General features: G+C 35.1%; 5 protein-coding genes and 2 long non-coding RNA genes across 8 annotated transcripts; 3 read left to right on the plus strand and 4 right to left on the minus strand.

Annotated features, from left to right (window-relative positions):
- The first annotated feature begins 288 nt into the window (after nt 1-288).
- Nucleotides 289-6673, plus strand: LOC103511981 (cytochrome P450 307a1-like). 2 transcript variants are annotated; one of them, XM_026825578.1, is made up of 4 exons: nt 289-571; nt 4080-4752; nt 5677-5810; nt 6162-6673. In XM_026825578.1, exons 1-4 carry the CDS (start codon nt 322-324, stop codon nt 6503-6505), a joined length of 1401 nt encoding a protein of 466 aa, XP_026681379.1. In that variant the 5' UTR covers nt 289-321; the 3' UTR covers nt 6506-6673. The 2 variants fall into 2 exon arrangements, with proteins under 2 accessions (XP_026681379.1, XP_026681380.1); XM_026825579.1 differs by having other exon boundaries at nt 4080-4640; nt 5565-5810.
- Nucleotides 6674-7742: 1069 nt separating this feature from the next.
- LOC113468576 lies at nt 7743-8620 on the minus strand. The gene is made up of 2 exons (XM_026825586.1): nt 8230-8620; nt 7743-8158 (listed from the first exon to the last, which is right to left on the minus strand). Exons 1-2 carry the CDS (start codon nt 8342-8344, stop codon nt 7743-7745), a joined length of 531 nt encoding a protein of 176 aa, XP_026681387.1. The 5' UTR covers nt 8345-8620.
- Nucleotides 8621-9921: 1301 nt separating this feature from the next.
- Nucleotides 9922-12859, minus strand: LOC103511976 (ceramide-1-phosphate transfer protein). The gene is made up of 3 exons (XM_008476728.3): nt 12363-12859; nt 10639-10850; nt 9922-10275 (listed from the first exon to the last, which is right to left on the minus strand). Exons 1-3 carry the CDS (start codon nt 12641-12643, stop codon nt 9959-9961), a joined length of 810 nt encoding a protein of 269 aa, XP_008474950.1. The 5' UTR covers nt 12644-12859; the 3' UTR covers nt 9922-9958.
- Nucleotides 12860-14352: 1493 nt separating this feature from the next.
- Nucleotides 14353-16013, plus strand: LOC103511982 (kinesin-like protein KIF3B). The gene is made up of 4 exons (XM_026825587.1): nt 14353-14422; nt 14638-14778; nt 15162-15350; nt 15543-16013. Exons 1-4 carry the CDS (start codon nt 14353-14355, stop codon nt 15971-15973), a joined length of 831 nt encoding a protein of 276 aa, XP_026681388.1. The 3' UTR covers nt 15974-16013.
- Nucleotides 16014-17514: 1501 nt separating this feature from the next.
- On the minus strand, nt 17515-18028 carry LOC113468570. The gene is made up of 2 exons (XR_003392276.1): nt 17908-18028; nt 17515-17687 (listed from the first exon to the last, which is right to left on the minus strand). It is a non-coding gene; the product is annotated as an uncharacterized LOC113468570 (long non-coding RNA).
- A 1322-nt stretch (nt 18029-19350) lies between these two features.
- On the minus strand, nt 19351-20121 carry LOC113468571. The gene is made up of 2 exons (XR_003392277.1): nt 20062-20121; nt 19351-19536 (listed from the first exon to the last, which is right to left on the minus strand). It is a non-coding gene; the product is annotated as an uncharacterized LOC113468571 (long non-coding RNA).
- A 273-nt stretch (nt 20122-20394) lies between these two features.
- Nucleotides 20395-23395, plus strand: LOC113468569 (nucleolar protein 11-like). The gene is made up of 3 exons (XM_026825580.1): nt 20395-20550; nt 21624-21788; nt 23184-23395. The coding sequence occupies exons 1-3, from the start codon at nt 20419-20421 to the stop codon at nt 23382-23384; spliced, it is 498 nt and encodes a 165-aa protein (XP_026681381.1). The 5' UTR covers nt 20395-20418; the 3' UTR covers nt 23385-23395.
- Nucleotides 23396-23791: the final 396 nt, after the last annotated feature.

The following is a 23791-nucleotide window of genomic DNA, read 5'->3' on the forward strand; positions in this document are numbered from 1 at the left end:
TTCCCCCTTTACATTTTACCGTCATATAAAACATATGGCACAGAATCAAAGGTTGGCATTCAGTCTTTTGGCATTACTGTGATAACAGTTCAACTGTTTTATTTATTTAATAAATAAAGATCCTATTTTTTATATATAAATAATTTTTAAATTTCCTATTAATAAAAAAAAAAAATGGAGTTCGTTTATTTTTCAACAGTTTCATTTTATTTAGCTGTTTACTTGTTACTAGCATGTTTTTATTATTTTATTGATATTTTGTGCAATAGGAAACAAAATTTTAAACTAGCAAGCGTAATTTCTTTCTTACCTAAAGCGCCTATGCCTTGGGCATTACCTATCATTGGACATTTACATTTACTAGGACAGTATGAAGTACCTTATCAAGCTTTTAAAGTTATTTCCAAAACTCATGGATCGATTTTTCGGTTGAAGTTGGGAGTGGTTCCCGCAATAGTGGTCAACGGATTGGAAAATATCAAGGAAGTTTTGTTTGTAAAAGCTACAGATTTTGATGGAAGACCCAATATTTCAAGATACAACGATCTATTCAGTGGGAATCGGGAAAACTGTAAGTAACCTAAATTTGTCCAAAATACCTAATATAAGAATGATAAAACAAGCTGGGTTCGTCCCTCCGGGAATTTTTTGTGCATAGGGTCGCGCTTCGCACTCCCTTGTTTACGCTCGCGCTGCGCGCTCCCGGGGCTTCGCACAGTTGTGCATGCGGTTGCGCTGCGCGCTCCCGGGGCTTCGCACGGTTGTGCATGCGGTCGTGCTTCGCGCTCCCTATTACTACATAATATATGTACCTACATCCTTTCATGTAATGATTTAAAATCAAGACTAGAGCCCGTTCTTCCTTTATTCCTTTTAATGTTTCCATTTTTACAAAAGAAAAGGCTGTTTCCGGATAGGAAGGTAAATACATAGTATGTGTTTAGTTCACACAGGAAAGTTTACAACACGATAAACAAATTATTTTGATTGACTACCATTGACATAAATCAAAACAAAAACCAGCAACTTTGTGTAAACATTGTGTGATCGAACTATCCGGGTTAAATTATAATTAATCATACTATTACGTTCTCAAGTGCAATATTATTAAAAATAAATTGAAGTTTTTTCTTCTGATAATTATAATTATGTAATTATGTTACTTTGATTCTATTTAAAAGATAAATATAAAAATAATTCATTCTGTTATGAAACTCGGTTATTTTATTTACATTTCATATACTTCCTTGTCAATATAATCTTTACATATTGGGATTATAGTGTGTCCTTTGATTCTATTTAAAAGATAAATATAAAAATAATGCATTCTGTTATGAAACTCGGTTATTTTATTTACATTTCATATACTTCCTTGTCAATATAATCTTTACATATTGGGATTATAGTGTGTCGGTATTATTTTCTTTTGTCATTCTGAAGTTGATCAATTTTTCTTTCGATTTTTTCGATATCCTGATGGAGCGTGTTCAAAGCATGTATTTTGTCGACACTTTTCAAGTTAGACAATCGAGGTGAAATTTTCTTTATTTTAGAGAGGACTTCAGAGTCTTTTAAGTATGTATCTAGCAGATGCTTGAACTTCATATCAATTATAATACTATCCATATTTAATTTAGTAAATTCGTTCATGAGCATTGTTTTATTATACATCTCAACTGAATCATTGAAGGGATTGTAACTCGATTCAAAACTGTAAATGCTTCCTTGATTTGTTGTGGCCCAACGAATACTATGCAACACAACTGAAGTTAATAATAAAATAGAAATAGTTTTAAATATCAAGGTTAATAAATCCATGATGTTGACTTGCTGACTGTCATTGGTTTTCGGTGTAATTTAACAATATCTCAGGATCGGTATAAGCTAAAGACTTGAAATTTGGTATGTAGTTCACAAATGTGACAAGGATGCAACACAAAACGTTTGGTTAAAACAAAATTTTTAATCAAAATCGGTCAATCCGTTTTCTCATGAAAAGAGGACAGATCTAGGTATTTTTCAGCGTTCCCTTATGCATAAGGAGTCAGAATCAAAATCGGTCAATCCGTTTTCTCATGAAAAGAGGACAGATCTAGGTATTTTTCAGCGTTCCCTTATGCATAAGGAGTCAGAATAACTAAAAATGGATTACCGTCTGTGAAATTCGTTATTCAAAAGCTATACTTAGTTACGACGTGTCAAAAAAGCAGGCAAATCATGAAATATAAATACAATTTTTTATACATTATAAACCAAGACAGTTTTAGGACTTTCCTCTTTGCTGATTCTCTGAAACTCTGAAGGTGCTATGTCTATTGTCTAGCTCATGTAGACGAACAACTTCAAAACAGCTGTCGTCTGCTGTTGAGACCAAGAAACTATTGTTATATTAACTTTGAGAAAACGAGAATTTTTCTCAAGAGGCTAAATTGGTTTTAGTTTAAGTTAAAATCATTCTTGTGATAGGTTATCTCAAGCTGAGAATATCTCGGATTGTTTTCAGTATTCTTGGATTGATCTGGGTATTAGGTCTAGCTATCCTCGATTAATTCATCTTAAGATAATGTAAAAAAATGTAAATGCAGTTTCTTTGTGTTATTAGGTCACAACTTTGGTACTCACTGCAGCATTGTAGGATTTTCCCAATATCTCAATAGGCTATGTTTATGATGTTCTGTAGCGCAGAATATGAGACAACATCAGACAAAGCTTGAAATAATAAAGTTTAGTAAACAAAACAAGTAGGTAGGTTTCAATTTGAATATTACTGCGTAAAAACCATTTTCATTCCGTATAATTAGTAATTATGCGGAATTACAGTTTTCTAGTCAATTCAAATTCCATTTTACTGAAAAGTTTTGGAATTCTTAGAAGACCTAGATGTTTTTTTTTTTTTTTTTTTTTTTTTTTTCAGGGGTATGTAAATGCAGTTTCTTTGTGTTATTAGGTCACAACTTTGGTACTCACTGCAGCATTGTAGGATTTTCCCAATATCTCAATAATCCCAAAATCCAATGTTTACCTACCATGCTGGCACCGGTCGCTATGCGCATTATATTACATAGCAACTCATTTCCCTCACGAGGCTGAGTGGGCCCCGCAACAGCCAGTCACGGAATCAATCATTTGCATGATACAAAATTTGACCCCGCCGGGAATCGAACCCGGGTCTCCCGCGTGCAAGGCGAGCGCAGTGAGCACTACGCCATGAGAGCTGACTCATCTGAAGATAATGCAACTTGTTATGGTCTGACATTAGAGCACCATCATATTCTTGAGATTAGGTTCTGAAGATAATGCAACTTGTTATGGTCTGACATTAGAGCACCATCATATTCTTGAGATTAGGTTATCTAAGTCGTCAGTCGAATGATGGACATGACTACTATAGAACATGTACAAGGTCACGAGACATGTGATATTTGCTCTTGAATCTTCAATGACACGAAATTTACATAAGGGAGACTGGACAGATTTTCATCTTGATAAATGGGGCTATCATTTGAGCTGTATGCCTTGATTCATTCAGAAATATCATGTAGGACTCAGGAAGTGACGTCACATTAGATATTGATGAATTTGTTAAAACATGGAATGGATGAAGAGGGATTGTCAAAGTCCCTACATAATTTGATAAGATGCTCGAAAAAGATTTTTAGTTGAGTCAACTAAGTAAATACGAGATACTTTTTTTTTTTCCGAATGAGGCGCTTTAACATGTTAAATAATGTCGTTCGCGCCGGGTCTCGGTTATTTTATACCATGTGGTACAGGTACGAGATACTTTATTTACATAAAATTTCTCTTTTTCTGATATTTTCAATTTTGGGCCTAATAATAATTCAAAAAATAATAACACTACCATTTACATAAAATTTCTCTTTTTCTGATATTTTCAATTTTGGGCCTAATAATAATTCAAAAAATAATAACACTACCTAATAAATAAGATATTTTGGGGTGTAGACATTCCTTAATTAATTTTAATTTAAGAAGTTGATAAAAAAGGGAAAAATGACCACTTGTATTTTTGGATTATAAAATTAATTTTGTTTCTCATTTGTTTTGTCTGATTACAGCTCTGGCGTTTTGCAACTTTTCAAATTTACAAAAACTAAGGCGAGAAATTCTGCAAGTCCACACGTTTCCACGTAATTTTTCATCAAGATTCTTAAAATTAGATTCCATTATTAATCTAGAAATGAACGAACTCAAATCCAAAATCAACAAAGAGAATTGCCTAACAAATTTTAAAATACACTTATCTTCCACGATTGCCAACGTGTTTTTCATTTATTTCTGCAGCAAACGGTTTGATACAAGCCTCCCAAAATTTCAAGAAATGATCCAAAACTACGACAGTGTGTTTTATGAAGTAAATCAAGGTTATGCGTCAGATTTCCTCCCATGGCTTTCATATTTTCAAAGTAAAAATCACACCAGGAAGCTGTCGCAAATGAGCAAAGCTATTAGAGCATTTGTTATGGAAAACTTGATGAATGATAGAATAGTTAAGTATGAGAGAAATGAACGCAATAACAATGACGAGGAGGACTATGTGGACAGCTTACTTGAAAGAGTGTACAATAACAGAGACAAAGCCAAAATGGATCTGAACACTGCTCTATTTTCTCTTGAAGATATTGTCGGAGGACACACGGCTATTTCCAATTTCATTATGAAGACGCTTGGATTTCTTGTGAATCATCCGAATGTACAAGCAAAGATTCAGAAAGAAGTTGATGCAATCACATTGAGAATGTTTCCTATAAACTACCAATATAATGCTTAAGTCACCTATCCATTTATTGGCCTTGCTCGGCGTAGCTTAACATAGATGACGCTGAAAACGGTCTTAAATTAACGACTGAAGTGTTTTCTAAAACTTTCTCGCTTTGAGTCCATAGGTCGTCGCGACAAATTAATGTTTCCTATAAACTACCAATATAATGCTTAAGTCACCTATCCATTTATTGGCCTTGCTCGGCGTAGCTTAACATATGTAGATGACGCTGAAAACGGTCTTAAATTAACGACTGAAGTGTTTTCTAAAACTTTCTCGCTTTGAGTCCATAGGTCGTCGCGACAAATTTCAAGATCAGAGCTCATTTGTGTGAGAAAATTTGGAAAAAAAACCAAAAACCATTTTTTTTTTTTTTGTTTTTTTTGCTTTTTGGTTCTCTGGACAAAATTTGCATCATCACTTTCGTGTTCCTGGTAAAAAGACCTTTAATTTGATACATAGGTCGACCAGGTTTGAAGTCCTTCTATGGGGACAGACTCACAGACGGACACCGAAGCGAATACAATAGACCGTCCCTTATACCTTTTTATTACTATCGTAATAATAAAGGAAGGACGGACTAAAAACTAGTACGTGTATGGTGGGTGAACCTGAATATTCTGTAGTGTAGGTAGTAGGTACCACAAATGTTCAGTACCTAGAAATTCTATATACACGTTTTTTTTTATGTACCTAAAATTATCCATCGATATTATCACGACTTTACCTTATTCCTATAGGTCAGGGGTACACAAACTCAAAGTGATATTTTCTCTTGAAGATATTGTCGGAGGACACACGGCTATTTCCAATTTCATTATGAAGACGCTTGGATTTCTTGTGAATCATCCGAATGTACAAGCAAAGATTCAGAAAGAAGTTGATGCAATCACATTGATCTCTCGCGATGTAACACTAGCTGACCGAAAACAAATGCCCTACACCGAAGCAACAATCCTAGAGTCAATTAGAATGATTGCATCCCCCATTGTTCCACATGTTGCAACACAAAACAGTTCCATTGGAGGTAAGTTAGTTTCTAGCTGTATCTGGTGTTCTCTCTCTCTCTTCTCTCTCTCATTTTTTTACTTTCTATTATTTTATTATTATTATTATTTTTTCTGAGAAGAGAGACATTCCCCTATGAAAAGTTAGATTAACTTAGCTTAGGGGAAGAATAATAAAATGTAACACGTAAATTACTCTACTGGGTCAACAAGAGAATATTAGAAATTATCTACGTAAATCGTTGATATCTTTGTATTTGTAATCGAGATACGAGTCCAAAATTTTTCGTCGATGGTTTGGTTTCCCTCAGTGGGAAATTTGGAACATTCCAACCTACAACACTAACTTTCTTATCTTTTGTTTTCCTCAGGATTTGAAGTGAAGAAAGATACTATGATATTCCTAAACAACTATGACCTTAACATGAGTCCAGAACTATGGAGCGAGCCTGAAAACTTTCAACCAGAGAGATTTATCAATGCTGATGGGAGGATTGTTAAGCCAGAGCATTTTTTACCGTTCAGTGGCGGCAGAAGATCATGTATGGGCAACAAAATGGTCCAGCTGATATCATTTACAACGTTAGCATCCTTATTCCAGTCTTATGATTTGAAGAAACTCCCTGGCCAACAATACAAAGTACCCATTGGAGATTTAGCTTTACCTTACAACACTTTTCGATTCAATTTTTCTCCAAGGAATCTGAGACTATAATCTGTCCGAGACTAAAACGCCACCGGGTAGTTCCCGAAAGGTTGGCACTCCTTTCCAGAGATCTCATATTTATTTATTTTACTATTAAAATGTACAGCGTGTTTAAGATAGACGCTTTCTTGTAAATCTAAATAAATGTTTATACAATTTTATCGAGGTAAACGACGAAGAAGGCAGGTATAACGAAAAGGTAGGAACAATTAAAATAGGTAGTAGTGTACCTTTGCGAAAAAAAAAAAAAAAAATCGATTTAAAGAATACCGGTAAATCGTGAACTTTGACGTCACGGCATACGCTCCCGTAGGCGATGACGTCGATTTAAAAAATACCGGTAAATCGTGAACTTTGACGTCACGGCATACGCTCCCGTAGGCGATGACGTCATAATTCATCCGCTTCGTTTGTTTGTGCGCAAGTGTTTCTGCGCAATTTGACGTGAAATCTGACGTCACAACTCATTGAACTTTTTCATTAGAACGGCAATTAAAAATTGAATTTTCGACCTTTTAAAGTTACTAATTTTGAAACTCTCGAATTTCTCAGAATCAGTTGAAAATTTTACCAATGACCATTATGGTTAAGTTACACGAGGCTAGTATTTTATTATTAATCTAAATACTAACTTTATTTAACAAAATGATATTGATAGTTTGATACCTACTTAAAATATGAATTCCAGTGTTATTAAATCATATACGTACTAATGTAAATTACATATCAAATTAAATTGATTATTTTAGGGCAGTTGTCATTCCAGACTAAAAATCATACAATTTCATGATCCTTGAAATGTTGTTTACCTTTACCCCCTCCTGTATTACGACAGATCCAATTAACACTAAACAAATATAAATCAACTACAAATTAATTACCTAAACAAAGAGAGGTATCGAGTGGTGAGGATTAGAAGAAGTAAATAACAGGGTAGGTAGTAAAATAATATTATTGAACCTCAGCCACCGGCAAAAGCACGTAAAATTTCAACGAGCACGTTAAATTTCAACGGAGCTCTGCCGACGGAGTGTTCGTATCATGTTTGATGAATTCACTAGTAACTAGTTGTCCTGGAGCTGTAAGGGCACGGACTCGCGGAGATGTGTACGTAGCTTTGCGTATAATACAGGTATCACAGAATTTTGAAACTGTCACATCCGATCACAACTGTCCGCTGTGGTTGTTTTGTCACTTTGCTCAGTTGAGTATATAACACTTTTTTTGATTTCTACTTCTTCCTGCTCTACATATTAATACAATCACAACTGTCCGCTGTGGTTGTTTTGTCACTTTGCTCAGTTGAGTATATAACACTTTTTTTGATTTCTACTTCTTCCTGCTCTACAGATTCATCATTATTGTCATTACTTCCCTTCATTTTATTTAAAATTTGACTGTTTTTAACTCCACTTCTTGAGCTGCTGAGATTCAAAATTGTACTACTTGCATTAACATTCAGATTGCCTTTGCTTGATTCATATTTTTCAACAATTTTTTGTACCCTTCTCTCTTTACTGTTATCGTTGCTTGTGTTGCCAAATATGTCACGACTAGAATTAGTTACTTTAATAATTTTAATACCTTGTACTAAGTTATCAATACTTGGAAAGTTTTTTGTAATCAAGTAACATTGTTCGCTTTTTTCTTTGTCCTCTGCGCCTTCATTCAAAACTTTTGTTCTGTCGAATTTGATACCATCTTGTATTCGCTTTTTTCTTTGTCCTCTGCGCCTTCATTCAAAACTTTCGTTCTGTCGAATTTGATACTATCTTGTATCATTTGATCATTTTCTGTGCTAGAATTTTCATTGCTTTCTTCCATATTTGATTCAAAGCTGTCTGTCATATTAATGTGAGGTTTTTATTTATTAATTTTAGTAAATTTTGAATAAAAAACAATAGTGTGAATTTTGATAGTTTGAAGATTGTCACATTTCCAAATGCAAATTTAATGTAATATGGCTAAATAGTTGTCCCAGGTAACTAAAGATTTATTACCCATGATGTCATGCTGGTTGCTAGTGCATAAATACTGAATGCCCAAACGGTGACTCCAACATATGTATTAGGTTGTGTGTTAGAGTCTTCCGACACGCTCAAGCCATTTGCACAAACTGGCTTGCGCAAGTCCAAACGGTGACTCCAACATATGTATTAGGTTGTGTGTTAGAGTCTTCCGACACGCTCAAGCCATTTGCACAAACTGGCTTGCGCAAGGCGGTTTGGCACAAGTGAATCGTAGCATGTTGACGCAGGCTTGAAGTTTGCACAATCCAAAAATAAACTTGTTCTAGGTTCCTCTCTCAGTTTTATGCAAACCGATCAAACCAGCATGCGCAAACCAATTTTTGCAAATGGCTTGAGTGTGTAAACCCACCATTAGATCTTGTTGATATTCATAGATCATTCAACGAACACCGTGTAACGTGGATAGGTTACCTTCACTGTCATTTTTGTAAACCCACCATTAGATCTTGTTGATATTCATAGATCATTCAACGAACACCGTGTAACGTGGATAGGTTACCTTCACTGTCATTTTAAGGGGCATCAATAAAGTCTATCTATCTGCCTAGGTACGTCTTTCCTATCTATGTAAATTATAAAACACGTTTGAGCCAAGATAGAAGTAAGAGATTATTGTTGCATTTATTTTATTGTCAACAAAAAAATACTGTATCTATGTAAATTATAAAACACGTTTGAGCCAAGATAGAAGTAAGAGATTATTGTTGCATTTATTTTATTGTCAACAAAAAAATACTCAACTGGAAAAATTATAACAAGAAAATTACCTTGGGTCTACACTACAGTCTCGTATTAAGTTTATAATAAAATAAATTTCATGTTAGCCCATTTTTGAGAGTTTTTAAGCCATAAGAAGCTACCGAAGATTGGAAAGTGTTCGTAGTATGCAACATGTTTTCATTAACACTTTGAACCTCAGCCACCGGCAAAAGCACGTAAAATTTCAACGAGCACGTTAAATTTCAACGGAGCTCTGCCGACGGAGTGTTCGTATCATGTTTGATGAATTCACTAGTTGTCCTGGAGCTGTAAGGGCACGGACTCGCGGAGATGTGTACGTAGCTTTGCGTATAATACAGGTATCACAGAATTTTGAAAAGCTAGAAGAAAACTAATTAGATGTGGGGATAGAAAACAAAATATTACCTCTCTTTTAAGACCAATTTTATTTTCAAAAGTTAAGAACCGTTCACACTATGGCTGTTGCGGTGGGCAATTTTGAATTTTTTTGAATTTGACTGACATTTGTTACCCCCTGTATCTTTGGTTCAAATTGGACCAATAATTATAATTAAAAAAATAAAATAAAAAAAATTACGTAGGACGCACGGTTTAGGAGTTATAAGCAAAAAAACTGAAAAAAGTGCGAAATTTCGGCCGTTTTCTGGCGGTTTTCCCGCCGCCAAAAGTTCTCCCCTCAACTATCAAAATATCATAGTGCCATTGAATCACTTAATAACTTAATATACAAGTTACATTTATAGTATTGAAACAATATTTTGCTGTATGGGTATTTCAAGTTGAGCATTATGGGAGGATAGAAACAGAAACAAAAAAGTAGAAGTTTAAGTACCCTCTCAAATAGACCACACTTGGTAGGCAAAGTATACATGGCAACACCAGCACCCATCCGAATGTACCAGGAATGATGTAGTCCCAATGTGGCATCATAAACTTCTTGACCAACATGGTAAGTGGACTCATCTGGGTTCAGCTGTGAAATCCCATCTAAAAACAGTCTGAAAAAATCTGGGAAAAAGAAAAGAGAAACAATAAGGCTTAGTGAATTATCAAGAGTAAAAGGTATGACTTAAAACTGGGTATTAGCCCTCCTACCCATATAAAAAATCTTAAACACCAGATTGAACTGAGCCTGAGGCTTGAATGACATTTAGGTATTACCTACATAGTTTAGAACCCAATGTTTGCAAATGAAGATCCTCTTCTAGTATTTCCCTATTTTAGATGGGCTCTTTGCCTCTTTTTATAGTTCATACATTTTGGTCAAAATATTAAAATGCTTTGTCATCTCATCACAGCACAGATGTAGCAGTAGAATTAACATTCAAGTAAACAAGAACTGAGGACATGAGGTTGAATGTTGATACAAACCTAAACCCCAATGTAATCTAAGTAATGTTCTACAACCAGACACATAGTCTGATTTCTCTAATAAATTTGAGCTCTGTTCATAATTTATCATTTCCTTGATGGTTTTGAAATGATCCTTGTAATCTCCACATAGAAAATTTTTGAGCACTTTAATTTTACTCTCTATTTCTGCACCGATGAAACCAAAGCCTTTGCCAAGAAGGTAGCAAAATCTGAAATGAAGGAAGGAAATATAGTATTACTTGTTGATGACTGAAACAACATTAAAGATAAAAATCATGTAAAGAATACAATAATAATTTTAATCAAGGAGCAAAATCATTCCCATTCCCAAAGGCAATAAGCCCTTAATTAACAAGATGCCATAAAAGTACAATAAGCTTTGTCAAAGAAATAGGTAGTACCTAAGTAGTAAAATATTGTGGTAGGTAGTAATCATTTCCAAACTATTGTAGATAGGTGTATGGGTGATATATTAAAACAATGGTTGAAAAAAAAAAAAAAAAAAAAAAAAAAAAAAAAAAAAAACAATTTTTTAAAAAATAAAAAAAACAAAAAAACATAAATATATTTACATTGATAAGGGAAGAAGGGTACTGTCACAAGCTGGATGATACTTACGTATAGAAACATGTTGTTCGTAAAATATTGAGAAGCATGAGAAGATGATAGGGTAAATCTAAACTGAATTAGGTATCCACATGAGATATGTCAAATGTTAAAATCAAATTTAAAAGGCCAAAACTTGTATAAAATGAACTTTCAACTTTCTTCTTGAAAAAGTTCAAAAATGAAATTTTTAAAAAATAACTGTTGAATGTTTTTGTTTACTTTTAATTTTTTGAGGTTAGGAGCGCGCGTAAAAAAAGTCCGGTCAAAAAATATGGCCGGAGGCTAGTCGGCCATTTTAAATAATAAAAATTGAGGCCGTGGTTATATGAACAGGGCTGAGATATGCCATTCTGAGATGTTCTTGGCAAGTGGAAAATGATATGTGGTAAGCCTTCATGAGCTTGTAAACTTGTAAAGTTGGCGGGAAATTCGAAATTTTGATTTTTTTTCGCAACGCGTACAATCTGAATTCATTTTTTACTTTTTATCTCTAGTTTGCACGTTTATATTATACTTTTCATTTAAATTAGATATTACAAACAAGCGAATTACAAAGCAAACAAAAATAAATATAAAATAAATTTTAAAAATTGCCGCCGGGACAGAGGGTTAGAAAAAATGCCCAACAATCCCACGCTATCCTTGCTTAAGTTACCACTCCAATGCAAAACTGTAGAAACAATATCCTATCTCACCTTGTCCGAGCTCATCTCAGCTCAGTACATAAACACACCCTAAGTAAACAAACATGTGTGATTAGACTAATTATTAGTAATATTTTACATGTTTTTTTTTTTTTTTTTTCTTCAATAAGTATGTAAAGATACCTATCAACACAAAGTTGGAAGATTTCTCCCTATGCACTATCAAGTTTATCGTTTCAGTTAAACTGAAAGGAAAAACTCAAGAACTGAACAGTCCGCCAGATGGACTGTCATTTTTTAAAAAATCCTCATACACACAGTTGATTTTATCGTTTCAGTCTGACTGACAGTTTTTCCTCACGGATAAAATGTTTAGTGTGTCCCAGCTTTATATCAATCTTTATGTATACCAGGGTTTTAGGTACCTACTTCAAAATGTTCATAGTATACAAATGGAAATGTACTTACTTGCAGAGTTGCTCGTATCCTATGAGGTAGTTCTCCAAATCCACATCTTCATTTTCAATCAGGGCTTTATTGAAATGTTCAAACAAAAGAGTATAATTAAATTTATCATCACTGGATGAGCTCTCTACATGTTTACTCATCTCTGTGTCAGACATCGTGTAACGAATGAACAATGTTGAAGAATCACAAACACTTGCACTCAAAATAATCAGCTGACTTGACAACAATGCCAAGGTGCACCACAACAAAACACCAGAACTCAATCTGGAGTCTTTCCGCATCGGGTGCTACAATAAGAAATGAGATCTCGTGAAAAAACGATTATTATTCATAAAAAGGGACACAATAGTTTTCTTTTCATGGAATATTCTTAGGTCCTGAATAGCGCAAGCGCTAACGAAGGATACGTAGAGGGTGGGAAGATAATACGAAGTCGTTTTACGAACGCCAAGAATTTTACTTTCGTACTCGTATTGATACTCACAATATAAAACAGGTGAAAACTATGGTTAAAACCTACATCTATGGTTAAAAGGGTATATGATAACGATGATTTTTATTTTCAATGGGATGCTGAAAAAATACAGGGTGCGCCAGAAAAACACTGACAACGGCTCAGGGTAGGTAGATCTCATCATTTCCAACAAGGTTGTATTGTTTTCATTTTCTATATTCTATTACGTTGTCTGATTAAAAAAAACTGTCTCCAAGTACAGAGTTGCCAAATCTATAGGTACTACATGTGCCCTAAATCACCAAAGTATGGAAAAGTATTTACAATTCCATATTTCGATATGATTCGTCCAAATTCAAAATTCTGCTTTTCCATTGGCTATTACACTTGTAAGATACTTTTCCATACCTACTTGGGTGATTTAGTGCACTGATATCCGATTTCCAAAGTTCAGAGATATGTCCGATTTTTAGGTTACGAAACACGCGGTTTTTGTCCGAAGAAATTTTGGAGCACAGGTCTCCATCTTTCAAGAAAATTTGCGCTTTATTCAAGGATCAGAATCAGACCTTTTTTGCCTTTTTACCTCACGTCCTTCCCGGAGAAATAACCACTTGACTACCTGAAAAACAGACATGATGCTAGAAAACTACTAACCGTGTGTGGGTGCCTTTTGCGATGGTGTAGAAGACGCGAGGGCTGTGAAAATGAAATTCAAATTTTCTGCTGGAAAAAGATTTATTTCAACCAATCAGAGGAAAACTTTTTCCAAAGAAAATGTAAACACATCGCGGAAGCAAAGAATTCAATCTGTGGCTGGCTTCACACCAATAATTAACGCTTAATGAAGTTATTCGTAGCATTCCAGATCCCCGAAGACACCCACAAACGGTCAGTAGTTTTCTAGCATCATGTCTGTTTTTCAGGTAGTCAAGTGGTTATTTCTCCGGGAAGGACGTGAGTTAAAAAGGCAAATAAGGTCTCATTCTGATCCTTGAATAAAGCGCAAGTTTTTCTGAAAGATGGAGACCTGTGCTCCAAAATTTCTTCGAACAAAAACCGCGTGTTTCGTAGCGTAAAAATCGGACATAACAAGGTAAATCTTTTTCGAGCTTGAAGAAACACATCAAACCTGAACTTGAATGCACATAGTGACCGGTGCCAGCATGGTAGGTAAACATTGGATTCTAGGATTATTGAGATATTGGAAAAATCCTACAATACTGCAGTGAGCACCAAAGTTGTGACATAATAACACAAAGAAACTGCATTTACATTTGTTACAATGTACAAGAAAATTTCTTTCCATTTTTTTTTTTTTTTTTTCGGAAGAGCGGGTCAGCAGGAATGCCGAGACCGATATTTGAAAGGATTTTTAATGTTGTGATTACTTTAACCTGGTGTCACAAATTAATAACATCTATGTAGTAAAAGCACTGTTTAAATTTAAAGGCACCATTATGATTCCCAAACTACTGAAGGTATCAAATACAGGACTACATGTTATGAGTAATAGAAATTATTCTAACCTGTTGAATGCAGCAATCTGCTGAGGAGGTGTGGCATATCTTCTTTGACCGGAGGTTTGATAACAAGACTGCAGATTGTAAGAGACTTGAAGTCTGCATTCTTCCATTTCTTGCATACATTCTTTGGGCTGAAATAAGGTTTTTTAACACAATGATTCAATAAATTATGTAGATCAAAAATGCCCCCGAGTCATGTTTCCAGAAGGTACAGTTTGGCTGTTATTCAGGGCCAAAGTTCTACTATTTAGGGCTACATGGGGAAAAAGCTCATAATTTGATATAAAAATTTCAGGTAAAAATATAATAGACCATACAAATGAGCAGCAAAAAGCACTGGAAAAACAAAAGGCTGAAATCTGTGAAAGGAAAAGAAGAATGATTGAAATGAAACAAGAACTAGACAAGAAAGAGGAATCCACGGAGGAAATCAGAGGTTTGTAATTGAAGTCAAAATTGTATTCAATAAGATTTTTGTCACAAGCAAGAGTTTCTCATTTAATCATTGACGCTCAAAGGCCCTTAAGGCTTTTAGTATAAATTACATTGGTGAAAATCTAAAGCCTCTAACATGTACACATTATTCCTTATAACTTTAAACGGAGATTTATGTGCAAAATGTAATGAACCTGCTGTTAAATAAAACCCTGAATACAAAACGTATTTTCCATTTCCAGGTAATTATTCAACACTAGAACAAGAAGTTCAAGCGAAAAACAAAAAGCTTCAGAAGATCTACTCGAAAAGAGATTTATGTGCAAAATGTAATGAACCTGCTGTTAAATAAAACCCTGAATACAACGTATTTTCCATTTCCAGGTAATTATTCAACACTAGAACAAGAAGTTCAAGCGAAAAACAAAAAGCTTCAGAAGATCTACTCGAAATACGAGGAAGTCAAGCAGGACATTCAAGACATCATGGATGAATTTAATAGAGATCGCAGAGACTTGGAACAATCTCAAGATGAGCTACTAAAGGATCTGAAACTGCGCAAACTTATTATAGGTAGGTGGAATATTCTATTCCTTCTTAAGATCCTTTATTCTTCAGAAATTTGTTAAAGCATCATCAGTATCATCACCTTTGGAAATAAGGTTTTCAGAATTAAAAACATGTATGTCTAAAAAGTTTACAAAAATCAAATCATACCTACAAGTATTGGAATGAATCACTTTAATATTTTATGTACATTTACAGAGAACTTCATTCCGATTGAAGAGTTGAAAAGACTCGAGCAAAGACTGGTGTATGATGAAGAGTCCAGTCAATGGAATATCGTACCCGAAACTAATCCGTTCTACATTCAAAAAAGACTGGTAGCGTCCCCTCAACTACGTCGACCGACAACACTCAAAGCTCGAGAGAAAATCAGCCAATGTCCTACTGACGCAGGCAAAACTCGATTTATCGGTGAAAATATTCTCACATTAAACTTTGATATTTGTCCAAACAATTGTAAGAACTATCAAGGACCCAAAGTAGCCCCTTCTATATTGTCCGTCCTGCAAGCTGCGTTACAAGATGAGGCTGATATAGATGTAGATGTTAAGTCCACAGCCAGTAAGAAAATTCATAGGGCTAACAAAACCCCTCTGTATCCCAAGCCTAGAGGTCTAGTGCCCAAGTAACAACTAGACAACGTGCTTGTCCTTTGTTTACTGGTGTTGCTTTTTGCAAACTTAACATCAACAATCATCGTATAAGTAATTAATAAATGGTGCACATTAGCCAAAGTAGATTTTCACAACCTATTGAAAGGATTTATGTACATATGTATCAATCAATCAAAAACGAAAAATTAACGTAAATTCATATCGCAAAAAGAGAAGATTCCTACCCAACAATTTTCCTATGCAAGTATGTATTAAATAGATGCCAACAAAAAATTGGCAATCACCCAATGCAATTCAAGATCTTCTAATTAAATAGCTATTTACCAACTCATGATAAGATAAATTATGTCACTGTCCCAAAGAAAATGTAAAATCAAAATAAAACTATATGATTAAATTGGTGTTTTCAAAATTACAGGAAGATTGCAAGGAACCAAAGAAAATTTTTACATTTGCCTATGCAAGTCCAGTATGTATATGAGGGTAAAACATTTAAAGTCATAGAAAGAAAAAAGCCTCACCTGGTTTGTTATTGTAAGATATATGCAGTGCCAGTTTGGATTGCAGCCAATGACTAATGCCATCGAACTTGAGTCCTCCTCCGACTATTAATATTGTACTATACATTTTCCTCTTTTGTTCATCTCCACCTAGAAATTCAATTGAGAATAACATCCGTGGAACATACTAGGAATACATACATCTCATCGCTCTACACAACCACACAGACCATTTGTTAAAAACTAAAACCCAACTTCCAGGGCTCAGAGGTTCTTGTTCAGGACTGCATGGCCAGACACCTAAGACTAGAAAACAATAGAAAATACCTTGTTTATCCTGCCCAAATAGGAATGAAAATTCCCTTGACCACAGCAGTTTAAACAAGGTCTCGTATATCTGATGGGACAGTAATACGTACATGTATGAGAGTAGAATTAGAAATTAAAAAAACCCAATGCAATTCAAGATCTTCTATTTAAATAGCTATTTACCAACTCATGATAAGATAAATTATGTCACTGTCCCAAAGAAAAAGTAAAATCAAAATAAAACTATATGATTAAATTGGTGTTTTCAAAATTACAGGAAGATTGCAAGGAACCAAAGAAAATTTTTACATTTGATGCAGTCTATGATTGGAATTCAAAGCAGTTGGACCTCTATGATGATATGGTTAGACCTCTAGTGTGTTCAGTCTTAGATGGATTCAATGGTACAATCTTTGCGTATGGTCAAACTGGGACTGGCAAAACATACACAATGGAAGGTAGGCAAATGGCTCTCTACTGTTAAAATGCATTTCCTTGATAAACGAACCAACAATGCACAAATTCAAAAATACAACTGTTAGCATTTTGTTCTTTTATTAACATGATTGATATGATAAACGAACCAACAATGCACAAATTCAAAAATACAACTGTTAGCATTTTGTTCTTTTATTAACATGATTGATAGTCCCATCAAATCACACATGCAAGGAGAAGGATTGCAAGAGAAGAATAATTGCTATTATTAAAAGCAATAGGTACTTTAATATTGACAAGGTCCTTACCTGGAGATCTTTGATAGGAATGAGAAGTTTGGTTTTAATTATGTAAGTCCATATGTCATATAGATCGGTTAAAATGGAGGTCAAGGACCCTCCTACCCCACTGTGGAGGTTTAGTTCTCCTCTCTGAATTGGGAAGTGTATGTTAAAGTCTAAGCTGGGATTGAGGTTCAAGATCTGAAAAAAGGAAAGTTGTTGGGGAAAATTAACCAAAAGCTTTCAAAGAAATAGATGGCAAGTTTCCCAATTCATTAAAAATACCTAGTATAGGATCACACCAATAATGAATTGTATCTGCTCTCATCAAATCAGAGCCAATTTGAAGGACAACACTTAAGAGAAAGATAAGGTAGGGACCTAGGGTGTCCTAATGAAGGTCTGGAAAAGAACTAATTACCTCATCTCCTATGATGACATCTTCTTCTGGTTTAATCCACTCCCGAGTTGTATTACTTATTACTTGTCCATGAGATCGCCTGTAAATAAAATTTAAAATGTAGATAAAACCAAGCTTAGTAAAGTAGTAGTTAATATGGTGGACTTCAGATCTAGAGATTGGTGTTTTTTTTTTTTTTTTTTTTTTTTTATTTTTTCAAAAAGAGGTTTGACAGGGAACTGTAACTGCTAAGGTCTTATCGTACGGAAATCAAAGTGAGAAGGAAGACAGGATAGGAAAAAGGCTGTTCCAAGACTGAACATTACGCCTTGAGGTTAAAATCCACCACCTGTGGGAATTGAACCCATGGCCTAGTGCTTTCAAGGTAGACATGCTTCCAACCAAGCTAACTAGGTTGGCTATTGCCTTTTCAGTGCTTTACTTGTTTCTGTCAAAATTGGTTGGGTAGATTTTTTAATTTCAACTTACAAGACAGATGCTCTACTCACCAAGCTAACTAGGCTGGCAGCACAGACTGTTTTGTTGTAACCCTTCAAGTCCTGGTGTTACATACATGTAACACCAAACACATGTCAGTAGATTTCACCTCCAGAAGGCTATACACTAGGTATACGTGTTGAAACTGGTAAAATAGATTGTCAAGAAGATGCTCTTTTGTTCTGATTTAGTTTGGAAAAAAAATTTGGAGCAGAAGTAGGTATGTTTGTGCTTCTACATTAAAAGAAAAAAAAGGAGGGAAAAATATTTTTCGGTCTTAAGCAGCACGCAGAGACGCAGACTGATCATACACTTCCAACACTTCAGACATTTCCGACAAATTTTGTATTTTGCTTCCTAAGTTAAGTAATGGTAGTATGTCGGAAGTGTTGGAAATGTCTGATACGGATAGGTGTGCGGACTACCATTACTTTACATAGGAAGCCGAATACAAAATTTGTTGGAAATGTCTGAAGTGTTGGAAGTGTATGATCAGTCTGCGTGCTGCTTTACTGGGTTAATTGTCCTTGTTTCATCGTTGTTGTTTCAGCAGCTTTAGCTTTTGCCTAATGGCGATAGCAGAATAAAGAAAATATATCTTTTTGTATCTGCTATACATCGGGGTGATGGTCTCTAGCTCTAGCCATGTTAAATTAGCAGGCTTATCCTGAATTGCAATCCATTGTGAAGAATTGTGCTTGGTCTTTAAAAGCAGAGAGAACCCTTTGAAAAACTGCCAGCTAGTTAGGCTGGTTAGGGTTAGCTGTTCTCCTCCCTGTTTATAGTCCCACAGCCCGATGCTAGTCTACTCTCTGTTTAACGTGCTTTAGCCAGACAAGGGGGGACTGGTCTGTAGCACTGGTCAGTGCTAATTTGTGGTGTGATGTCTGAACAAGTACCCAGCATTTTTATTTCAAAGCAACTGTAATAAATAGCTTTCCCTTTATTCAGTGTCAGCTTTGATTATTTAGGTACTTACCACAGATACCGGGTCCTCCTTTGGTACTACCATTTGGTCCTTTGGTACGTTGATGTACTACCATTACTTCTGGTTTCCCTCAGATTAATACAATCCCCATGATCTCTTCTTTCATGACGTAGGTAATTGAAGTTGAAAGAAGCTAGAAGCTTGCTAGTTACATACTAGTACACCTGAGGGGAAACAAGAAGAAATAAATGGACTAAAAAATAGATTAAACACTGGGGTTCACTGGGTAGGTATTTTTGGGTTTTCACTGTGCAAAAAACAAAAATCTTTTGCACTTTGGGTTTTCACTGTGCATTTTTTTTGCAACTTAAATAAAAGGCTGGATGGTGAACTACAAATGAGTAAATAATTCAGGGTGTCAAAGATCAAATACTACGTACCTATTGTATTTTTGTCTCTTATCTGTTTAGAGTTGCATGGCAAGATGCTAATCTTGTTTAATGTAACTTAGCTAGACTTTCCTTTTTTTAAGCACTCTTTTAAATTGCACACTTTAAACTACATTTTTTAGAACACTTCTAAAAGCAATCATCTTCCTTTATCTGTTCAGTTTCCATGATAGAAATTTTATCCAAATAGGTATCTTTCATACTGAGAACTGAGGATTCTCTATGGCTACACCTACAAAATATGCATAGGCAATTAAATAGGTACCTTACCTAGGTATTAAAACATAATAAAACACTTACCCAATCATTCCTCAATCCTCATCATGAACATGAATGCAATAATAAGGAAAAATATTTGTGGATTTTGAAGTGTTTGAAACTTCAACTTTCATTCATCATACATGTAAGAGGCCATTGACAATAAACTCTAGGAAAGTTCTTACTAATAAAAATAGAAGGACTTTTTCTGAAAAGGATACATGAAACCGAATTCTTCCCTCCTACTATTTTGTACCACCGATGGCTCAACTGGTCCAATGCGTAAGTTCACCAAAGGTTCCAGGATATTAACATGGTTAAAGTGAAGTCATGTTTGAGCCTTTGCCCTATACCCGACCCAAAAAGTTTTCTGGTCACCAAAGGTTCCAGGATATTAACATGGTTAAAGTGAAGTCATGTTTGAGCCTTTGCCCTATACCCGACCCAAAAAGTTTTCTGGGGCTCAGCAAAGATTTTCTTCCAGAATCTTTGATTGTAACGCTAGGGAGGAATCTAGTCCTTCGAACCAAGGTGAGTGAAGAATAACCAGGGGTTCAGTGAATGGTAGATAAAGAACCCTATAAAAACCAGCATTGGTTACAAAAATAAAGCTGAATACAGCTTCCCTATCTTCCATGCCAGCCTTACCCTCTGTATTGTGCTTGGTAGGAGAGTGTCCTTGTGTACAGCACCTCCTGGAAGTCTCCTCCTTGCTACAGCATGAAGTTCAGTGTGAGGATTCACATCAGAAGCTCTGCTGATCCTTACATACAATGATCCTGGATGAATGACAATAATATGCTGATTCTGAGAGGATAACTCCTGCAAGGAATAAAATTTCTTCAACCCAATGTTTTAAATAACCCTGCAATTTTTACTTTATGTAAAATCTTGAACCATAACTCATAACTACACTTCAGATTATATGCATGCATGTGCATTTGCATGTTACATACATGTAACACCAAACACATGTCAGTAGATTTCACCTCCAGAAGGCTATACACTAGGTATACGTGTTGAAACTGGTAAAATAGATTGTCAAGAAGATGCTCTTTTGTTCTGATTTAGTTTGGAAAAAAAATTTGGAGCAGAAGTAGGTATGTTTGTGCTTCTACATTAAAAGAAAAAAAAGGAGGGAAAAATATTTTTCGGTCTTAAGCAGCACGCAGAGACGCAGACTGATCATACACTTCCAACACTTCAGACATTTCCGACAAATTTTGTATTTTGCTTCCTAAGTTAAGTAATGGTAGTATGTCGGAAGTGTTGGAAATGTCTGATACGGATAGGTGTGCGGACTACCATTACTTTACATAGGAAGCCGAATACAAAATTTGTTGGAAATGTCTGAAGTGTTGGAAGTGTATGATCAGTCTGCGTGCTGCTTTACTGGGTTAATTGTCCTTGTTTCATCTCAGACAACAGATTTGCAGCAGCTTACAAGTTGGAATATCAGGGATCACTTGACAGCTCCTGTAGTTTATGACAACTATGATAACGAATACGAAATTTGTTGGAAATGTCTGAAGTGTTGGAAGTGTATGATCAGTCTGTGCGCTGCTTTACTGGGTTAATACTTAATTGTCCTTGTTTTATCTCAGACAACAGATTTGCAGCAGCTTACAAGTTGGAATATCAGGGATCACTTGACAGCTCCTGTAGTTTATGACAACTATGATAACAGATATATTGGTATATTCAATCACAGCTTTATCAAGTATTGGAGTGAAAATGAGCTCAACTATGAGAAAGCAAAAAAATACAAGGTATGTACCTACTTACTGTTGTTTTTGTAACATACAGGGTGTTTAAGTAAAAAGTTGCCACCCCTGAAAACTCAAGAACCATTTGAAATTCAAAAAAATCCTAAAACATGTAGGTATTTCTTTATTTTCAAGGGGAACCTATTTTAAGGGGATCTCAATTTTTTGGCACTCTCAGGGGCGGCCCCAGGGGGGTCAACTTTAAAATTTTAAATAGGAACCCCCTACTTGTTATACAACATACCAAAGATCTTAAAGAACATAGTACTTTGATGCAAGTTTGAGCTCAATCCAACCAAAAGGGTCAGAGTTATGGCCTATTCAAATTTTCATTTTTCCATGTTCTCTTGCCAATAGGGGAAGCACCAAAAATGGGAAATTCATATTGATTGGTGATTTGTGCTTCAAAGAGGTCCCCCTAATGATTCATATTGAAATTCAGACCCAAACTTGAAATTTAGACTTTCAGCCCTGATGGTCTTCAGGGCTCAAAATGGATGTTTCAAAATTTTATTTTTGGGACTGAATTTCAATATGAATCATTAGTGAGACCTAGTTGAAGCACAAATTACTGATCAATATGAATTTCCCATTTTTGTTGCTTCCCCTATTGACAAGAGAACATGGAAAAATGAAAATTTGAATTGACCATAACTCCGGCCTTGGTTGTTGGATTGAGCTCAAACTTGCACCAAAGTACTACGTTTATTAAGGCCTTTGATATGCTGTATCACAAGTAGAGGGTTCCTATTTAAGATTTTAAAGTTGACCCCACTGGGGCCACCCATGATAGTGCCAAAAAATTGAGATCCTCTTAAAATAGGTTCCCCTTGAAAATGAAGAAATACATGTTTTGGGATTTTTTTGAATTCCAAACAGTCCCCAACTTTTCAGGGGTGGCAACTTTTTTTAAAAAAAAAAAAACACCCTGTATAATATTTCAATAATTTGAACTAGCTAACATTTTGGTAACTGTTGTTAAAAGTGGAAAAAAGTGGCTTCAATCAATCTCTTGGTACTATGTAGTTCAGAAGCCATAACTATGTAAAAAGAGCTGTCAGAAGTAAGCAGTGACCAGTGTTTTTATAGTAGGGTGAGGTTAAACACAATAAGGAGCTTTCTTTTCCATTTTCATGGCCTCTGAATAATTGATTTCTCTGTTTGAAAATTTTTAATAATGCGATTGGTTAGACTGGGGGTTGAGTAAAGTCTTATTTGCCCATTCAAATTTCATTCTGATACGCAATTTTTTTAGTTTATGTTTCTTCATTTTCCTTCTTCTCCTGATTATCATGACAATAGCATGCTTCTCTGGAGCTTGACTTGGGATCACTGGATCTTAAGTCTTATTCTCACAGGATATTCTGTTCTATGTTTGATTTCTTCTTCTCTCTGCAGTTTACATCCAAGTTACACTCAGTACTTACTCAAGATGATTCCGAGAGCATTATTGTGTTTTCCAATGGCCCATTCAAATTTCATTCTGATACGCAATTTTTTGAGTTTATGTTTCTTCATTTTCCTTCTTCTCCTGATTATCATGACAATAGCATGCTTCTCTGGAGCTTGACTTGGGATCACTGGATCTTCAATTATTGAATTATTACGTTCATTTAATTTATCTATCTTTTCAATGTAAAAAGGCATCAGGGGAATATCTATTTTGACATTTTTATTGAAGACAGGATTGTCTAGGACAACACTTGTACTGGTGCTTGCTAGTGGAGGTAAGGAATAAGATTTGTCCATGCCAACACATTTCATAGAGCTGAATAACAACATTGAGTGATGAGCTGAGGTGGTAGGGTTATTTTTCAAAACTGTCAACCCTGAAATGAAATACATATGAAAGATGTATAGAAAGAATGTATTTATCAACATATGTACCTACCAAAAAAAGGGGGGCTGTTACATAAAGTGCACAACTTGGTCAATTATGCACCAGGCAGAAATGGAAAAAGTTTTATACCATCCACTCGTAAAATTTTTGTAGCCAAAAACAAATG

Source organism: Diaphorina citri, unplaced genomic scaffold (genome assembly GCF_000475195.1).
Source record: "Diaphorina citri unplaced genomic scaffold, Diaci psyllid genome assembly version 1.1 scaffold775, whole genome shotgun sequence".
In the NCBI taxonomy this organism is placed as follows: Eukaryota; Metazoa; Arthropoda; class Insecta; order Hemiptera; family Psyllidae; genus Diaphorina; species Diaphorina citri.